This window comes from Trachemys scripta, chromosome 9 (assembly GCF_013100865.1).
Source record: "Trachemys scripta elegans isolate TJP31775 chromosome 9, CAS_Tse_1.0, whole genome shotgun sequence".
NCBI lineage: Eukaryota > Metazoa > Chordata > Testudines > Emydidae > Trachemys > Trachemys scripta.
In genome coordinates this window covers 870,527-877,982 of record NC_048306.1, presented here as the reverse complement: position 1 = coordinate 877,982, position 7,456 = coordinate 870,527, and the positions used below count along the sequence as shown (strand labels likewise).

The following is a 7,456-nucleotide window of genomic DNA, read 5'->3' as shown; positions in this document are numbered from 1 at the left end:
AGGGACAGGGATTGGGGATGCAGAGTGCCTGGGGGGGGCAGGGACCGAGCCTGAGGGAGGGTCGGGAGGGTACAGCGCCGGGGGGAGTGGTGCCTCAGCCTGAGGGGGGATGAGGGTCAGGGGTGCCCAGGGACAGAGCCTGAGGGAGGGGTGGGAGGGGACAGCACTGGGGGGGTCAGTACCTGAAGGAGGCAGGGGTCTCTGGGACAGGGAGCGGTATGTGGGGTACAGCCCAGACATTCCCAGGCCCGGTGCAGTGATTTCCAGTTTTGCCGTCTTTAACCCAGGCGCTCCAGAACTCCGAGTAGGAGCAGCTGGAGTCGAAGGAGGAGGTCCCCGGCCGGGCACGTGTAGTGGTCACGCGGCCTCTGTGGCTCAGGCACCCGCTGAAGAGCAGGTCACTCAGGCTGCACTTGTTCTTTGTTGTGCTCTCAGGGTAGCCGATACCTACAGGAGAAGGCCCTGAAGTTCTCTTGCACACTGTATGTAGGGAACCTGTCCTTTTACACCACCGAGGAGCAGATCCAGGAGCTCTTCTCCAAATGCGGAGATGTCAAGAGGATTGTCATGGGGCTAGACAAGGTCAAGAAAACCCCTTGTGGCTTCTGCTTTGTGGAGTATCCTTTCCCATTTACTGTTGCCATGGTTTTTCTCCCACTGCTCTTTTGATTGAATCACATGATCCCATCAGCTCTATTGAACATGTTACAAAGTGTTCCTGGCCTTTCTGGAGGAGCTGGGTATGCCCCGTGATATGTTTGGCAAGCATGAAAGTTGTGAACTCTCAAAATCACAGTACCAAACCCTTTCCTTCCCTTTACCGGGTCTGCTGTCTCTCTCCCACGCTGCCTCAGTCACAGACGTTGCTGTGGTGCTTGCAATGAAAACTAAAACAATGGGACAGCCTCTTGTATTTTTTGTGTGTCACGGTGATTCCACACCGTCTGGTCCCTTTATTTCCATCTCTTAAATTGATGTAATAGCTTTTAAGGCTGGAAGGGATCATTGTGCTCATCTAGTCTGATCTCCTGCATAGCACAGGCCAGAGAATTTCACCAGGTGTTAAGACCATCTAGCTGTGCCTTCCTCAGCCCATTCAGTCTAAATATGAATGGGCCAGTAGAATAGCCTAGTGTGCTCTTCTTAAGCACAGGCTACTGCCCTGGCCCTAGTCTAACAGACAGCTGTCCTTGCAGAGCCTCTTGGGTTAGGCCTCTCCCCTTCCCACTTACACCCCATAGACTCTAGTGTAGCATAAAGAGGATTGTTAGGAAGACTGTTATACAAGCAAGGCTGGAAACAGGAGTGCAGGTTCAAACCCTCATAGAACATTCAGAAGATCCTGTCCCAAAAACAAATGCATTTAGCAACATGATGGCAGGCTTGTCCTGCTTGCTTCATCTCTGAACTGAGAGATGGCAAGCTACTTCCTTCTCTGCAGTGGCACTACAATACAGCCGTGTGGTGCATGGGTAGGCAACCTATGGCACGTGTGCCGAAGGCGGCACGCGAGCAGATTTTCAGTGGCACTCACACTGCCCGGGTTCTGGCCACCGGTCCGGGAGGCTCTGCATTTTAATTTAATTTTAAATGAAGCTTCTTAAACATTTTAAAAACCTTATTTACTTTACATACAACAATAGTTTAGTTATATATTATAGACTTATAGAAAGAGACCTTCTAAAAACGTTAAACTGTATTACTGGCACGTGAAACCTTAAATTAGAGTGAATAAATGAAGACTCGGCACACCACTTCTGAAAGGTTGCCGACCCCTGGTGTAGTGTGTTGCTGTGCAAGGAGGGAGCTAGAATCGGATGGCTGTGAATATAGCAGTTGGCTCTGTAAAGATACTGGTGTCTATTGGCTTGGAAGGCCGGGCTCCAGAGTGCTGTGAATACCATTCCCCTCTTCTTTGCCCATGAGCAGCTGGGGTTCACCAGCTTAATAACACTTTGAGTCTTCCTTATAACGCATTCCAGATATTACACAAGAGCAGATGCTGAGCATGCAATGAGGTTTATCAATGGCACCCGACTGGATGACCGGATCATCAGGACTGACTGGGATGCAGGGTTTAAGGAGGGACGACAGTTTGGGAGAGGAAAGACTGGAGGACAGGTAAAGAGAGTGCTAGCATCAGAGCACTGAGCCTGGCTTCCTTGGGGCTGGGAGATGTGTGGGGCTACCTTTGGCTGATCCAGTACAAAGATGGGTGCATGGCAGACTCAATAATGAACTAAAGTTAATTGAAAGTTGTTTTAAGAGCTGATTCTATAGTAGCACTAGAGTTGGAGCGTGGTGCTTAATGCCATTTGAGAGTTTGGATTCCAAGCTTCCTATGGTCCAAATGAAGCATTGCTCTCGTCTCAACCTAGTGTTCTCAAAAGGGTGCAGCAATCAAGGTGGGGAGTGAGAAACAGGATAATAATGGGGATGACATGGTTGTAAGGCTAGTCTAATCCTCAAATGATACCCACTCATGAGAAGGTAAGATTCCTTCCCAGATTTCCAGCAGGAAAAAGCTTTGGGGTCAAGCCTTGGTGATTCATAAAGGTGAACTGCAAAGCAAAATCAATCAGTGTTGGGCCCTTCCCTGTTGCTTTGTTATGTCTAAAGATGATCCCACCATTAGAAATGTGAGGTCTTCTCATCAGTCACCTTGATAGTGGTTCCTTGGCAAGATAATTCAAGGAGTTGCAAGGGCTTGTAACCTGAATTTCAACCCACCACCAATTGAGTGGGAAGAGGATGCCGATTCTTAGAATGTCTGTGTCTCGGCAGGTGCAGGATGCTAATTTCTGTTACTGCTTTGCCCCAGGTGCGAGATGAGTACCGGACAGACTATGATGTGGGAAGAGGTGGCTTTGGCAAGATCATTCAGATGCAGAAAACCAATCACCAGACTATAATCTACTAACTGCCTAATCTGTCCTAGCACACAGAGGGGCTTTGTCCCTCTGCAGCTAGTCCTGTCCTGGCCCTTTGGATGGGGATGTGGAGTGGGAGCCAAGTTCCAGCAAAAGGCAATCCTCCTTAGACTGGCTGTTTAACATTTGTTCATTCCTTCTCTCTCCTGGGCCGGAATGGCTGTTCTGTCCTGATACAGGGCAGCAAGAAAATAGAGTGGCCAACTCTGCAGGACTTCTCATTAAGAATAAGTGCAGCATGTCACGCTCAGACTTCTGCCTCCAAGTTGTCATTACAGCTGAGTTTGCTCTAGAGCACAGATTTCTGAAAAATATAACAGCCATCAAAGCCCTCCTGGCTGCTTGTGCATCTCTCGGGTAAGGGCAGGAGTTTAAAATATGTTATTTACGATCTCGTGTGCTGCTCTAAAGCATCGTTGCTGGTATAAATTAGAGAAGCAAAGCAAGATCTTACTGGTCACTTGCAAGTGCTTGTCTGCACTCCTGGCCCTTAGTTCACTCAGTCCTGCAGAGTCTTAGTCCTTGCTGTACCTGTGGTGCTGCCTGGCTGTTGCAGAGCCTCACTGTTACACCATGGTTTTGTTTGTCTTTGGGTTTTTTAAATAAACGTTGAGTCCTGTACGTGCTGCAGTTTGTGATTCATTGTCATTGGGCATGTGGCAGGGCTTCTGGGGGACACATCCTTTTGGCATGTCAGAGCTGCTCTCCTCTGACCACAGTGGGGGAGACAAGTCTGCGTACTGTTGTCTGGGTCTTCCCTGTGGGGCTGGTCTCACTGGTCTTCCCATTGCACTCTGTGCTAGTAGCTGGTTTGTCACCACGTGGAAATCGTTGGTAAACTTACACTCACCTGCTTGTACTAAGATGAGGAGTTAGTCCATAATTCCCCACATCAGCGAATGCTGGGAAATTGCCCTATTTCCTACCATCACAGTCAGTGCCAGGTCCTATAACGTAGAGTATATGAAGCATCGTGAATGTCCAGAGTGCACTTGAGGCCAGACCAAGAAGCAGGAGCTGGAAGCCTACTGCTCTTGCTTGAGTCCTCCAGCACATTGCTGTGCTAAAAGCCAGTTTAGCTGGAGACAAGAGAATCACCCTAGTGAAGAGTTCCCGTAGCTCCTCATCCAGTTTGAGACCTGTGAAGGAGCATGCCCAAGGTTGTTCTAACTTGGGGCTGGCATCTGAGGAGCCCTTAGGAGCAAGGAACCATAAAGGTGCTGACAGCACTTACTGAGTTTCACCAAGTTCTGCTCAGCCACTCTACGTAAGTCAAGCCTTGACTGTGAGTTGGTTTTAGGGCATGTAAGCACCAATTACTTGTCCCTGCACAATGGTCTCTTCTTTTGCATTAGATAACATACTTTAGAGCAGCTCAAGGCCTCTGAGCTTCAGAGGGAGCAGGGGCTGCCTCTAGCCTTCCTCTTCAGTGGCAGGACATGATCAGGCATCCAAACTAAGCTATAGTTACACTGTGAGTTACCCAACAGCCCTGATGACTAAGGGGTAATCACCCAAGAAGTGTGTAGGGAGGCACAGCCACTTAAAGGAAAACAGAAGCAGAGTGTCAGGGAGAATCTCACTCTGAGAGCTGTGGGAGTGTCTCCCACGACAAGGAGTAGAACTGCTCAGGATCAAATGTACAACAGGGAATAACCCTTCACTACCCCCTCTGCCACTCACCCATGGAGGGGCTGGCTGTGACCCATGAGTTTCTTCTACCTCTCATCCATGTTATAGGAGAGAGCAGCTGAAAATCTACACCAGCCTGGGCACGTGTTGGAATTGGTTTGTTATTAAAAGAAGCATCAGTGTTCCTCAGTTATAAGCTATTGGGAGCAGAGACTGTCGTCTCGTTAAGTGCCACAAACATCTAGTGGTGCTACACCCAAGCTCCCTTCCCCACTCTTGTCAGGAATGGGAGTGTCTCAGGGCTCCAGCTATAGCCCAGCACCCCTGCACCTTCATTAGCTGAGTCCCTGAACAGCCAGGACAAGCTCCTCTGGTGGCATGATCTCAGGAAGCCAAGGCAGCACCATCGCTATCCTGTGTCTGTCGGTTCCAGCTCTATAGGAAGAGCACCTCCTCTGGCAGTTTCCTAGTCCAGACAGATGAGTTCCCTTCCTATTTCTTGCATGACACAAAGAAATCTGTACTCACACTTTTTTATTCATATATATATATATATATATATTAGCCTAAATGGATCCATCGCAAACGTTACAGTGATAGTAAAGACCACTACCAGAAGATAAAGACTTAGGAGCCCTAGTGTGAAAAAAAATGGTGGGGGTGAGGGAGAGGTGGCTCTCAGTCCAGTTCTTAGTGAACAGGTGTTTACCATCCTACACCAATTAGAACTGGCCTTGCTGATAGTGTTATCAGAGGGCAATAACTGGATGAGCCATGGAGACCGGCCCCACTCCCACCCCAGCTGGGCTCCTCGCTATGCATAAAAGAGTCAGTCTCCAGGGCTGCTATTCAGGCCCCTTTCACTAGCATACCAACAGACATTTTCACCAGGACCCAATAGAAATTCAATGCAGCTCGGAAGCAAACACAGAACCTCAGTCTTCAGAAGTAACACTGAAAGCAAGAGGTCTATTTTCAGTGACTGAGGGCCAGGCTGCTTTTGCAAAACCAAGATGCTGGGGAACACAGATCACACTAACTTCAGCCACAGGGGCTCAAACCACTCACCAGCCCTTTTGGAAATAGGGACTGTGCATCTCTGTCCAGGTGAGCAAGGTGCTCATGCAGTGGAACTAGGACCTGGCCAACCACCATGGACTGAATGCCACGGGAGCAAAGAGAGAGCCCAGCCTCTGTGTGCACATTGCCACAGGCTCCCGTGACACACCCACCAGCCTCAGGGAGCGCAGAGACAGGTGTGCACCTTTGCCCACGCTGAGCTGCATGGGAAGGGAAAGATTTATTGTAATTACCCTTAAGCCAACGTTGCCTGGGGCTGAAGGAGAGGGGGAAAGTTGTGACTGTGATCCTGCTCCTGCCATGGGGTGCCTTTCCCCAGTTGATCCCAAGTGACTTGCAGACCTCCTGAAACACAAGTAGGATAAGGCTTGGCAGTGTAGCAGCCTCGCTAGGAAACAGCACAAGTTCATCCCCACTCAGCAGCGGGTCCTTCTCACATGCCTGTGCAGACCCCAGGGACAGGGCAGGATCAGTGTCAGGAAGCCCACAAACCCTGTCTCTGGGGCGGATGGTGGGTAAGTCCCAAGCTCACTCATTCTGACAGTTTGTATAATCTCCTTTGATCCAGTAACAAATCTGAGCAAACATCAAGGCTGTGAAGGAAACAGACACATTATAGTCATGCTGCTCCCCAGCCTCTTGTGACCTGAGATCTCAATGACCTTCCTCTCCCACTTGGGTTCCCACATTTTGCCGTAGACCCCAGAGCCAGAGGCACCAGGCCTGGCATCACAGTGCTGGTAGATGAGGTGGGCCATCTCATCCTCCACAGCACAGAATCGGTAAACCAGCTTGTCAGGCCGGTCGCTGTCAAACCCAGAGACATGGAGCCTCTTCCCAGCCATGTCCTCCATTACTGATGCCACCATTAGCGTCATGTAGGGACACTGATGGGGTCTGCACAGCTCCAGCAGGGCATAATTATAATCCATGTGTTGATGGAGTCGGAGCCCTGGATCCAGCCTTGGGGCATCTGTGTGCGCTTCACCTGCGCCCAGTGCATCACCAGCTTCCCCGTCTCAGTCTCATTCCCAGTATTCTGGGACAGTGTTAAGAAGCCCACCTTGATTTTTGTGGCCCCCTCTTCATATTGTCTTTGCCGTCATGGATGCAGGGGGCAGCGGTGAGCACCTGGCGCTCAGACACCAGTGCGCCCTGTGGAGATTTTGACTGCAGGAGAGAAGGGGAAGTCCAGCAGAAACCGGTGCCCACTGAAAGAAAATCGCCCATAAAAACATAACATAAGAACATAAGAACGGCCGTACCGGGTCAGACCAAAGGTCCATCTAGCCCAGTATCCTGTCTGCCGACAGTGGCCAATGCCAGGTGCCCCAGAGGGAGTGGACCAACAGGCAATGATCAAGTGATCTCTCTCCTGGCATCCATCTCCATCCTCTGACAAACAGAGGCTAGGGACACCATTCCTTACCCATCCTGGCTAATAGCCATTAATGGACTTAACCACCATGAATTTATCCAGTTCTCTTTTAAACGCTGTTATAGTCCTAGCCTTCACAACCTCCTCAGATAAGGAGTTCCACAAGTTGACTGTGCGCTGCGTGAAGAAGAACTTCCTTGTATTTGTTTTAAACCTGCTGACTATTAATTTCATTTGGTGACCCCTAGTTCTTGTATTATGGGAATAAGTAAATAACTTTTCCTTATCCACTTTCTCCACATCACTCATGATTTTATAGACCTCTATCATATCCCCTCTTAGTCTCCTCTTTTCCAAGCTGAAGAGTCCTAGCCTCTTTAATCTCTCCTCATATGGGACCCGTTCCAAACCCCTAATCATTTTAGTTGCCCTTTTC

The 7,456-nt window shown here is 49.5% G+C and overlaps 1 protein-coding gene and 1 pseudogene across 1 annotated transcript in view; one reads left to right on the top strand and one right to left on the bottom strand.

The window, feature by feature from the left end:
- The window catches only part of LOC117883245 (nuclear cap-binding protein subunit 2), a 4,234-nt gene extending 683 nt beyond the window's left edge, over nt 1-3,551 (top strand). Inside the window, exons 2-4 of the mRNA XM_034782362.1 lie at nt 436-617; nt 1,983-2,121; nt 2,822-3,551. Coding sequence (XP_034638253.1) covers nt 436-617; nt 1,983-2,121; nt 2,822-2,920 — 420 coding nt within the window. The 3' untranslated portion in view covers nt 2,921-3,551. The remainder of the gene's footprint in view (nt 1-435; nt 618-1,982; nt 2,122-2,821) is intronic.
- Nucleotides 3,552-6,170: 2,619 nt separating this feature from the next.
- On the bottom strand, nt 6,171-6,885 carry LOC117882876 (annotated as a pseudogene).
- Nucleotides 6,886-7,456: the final 571 nt, after the last annotated feature.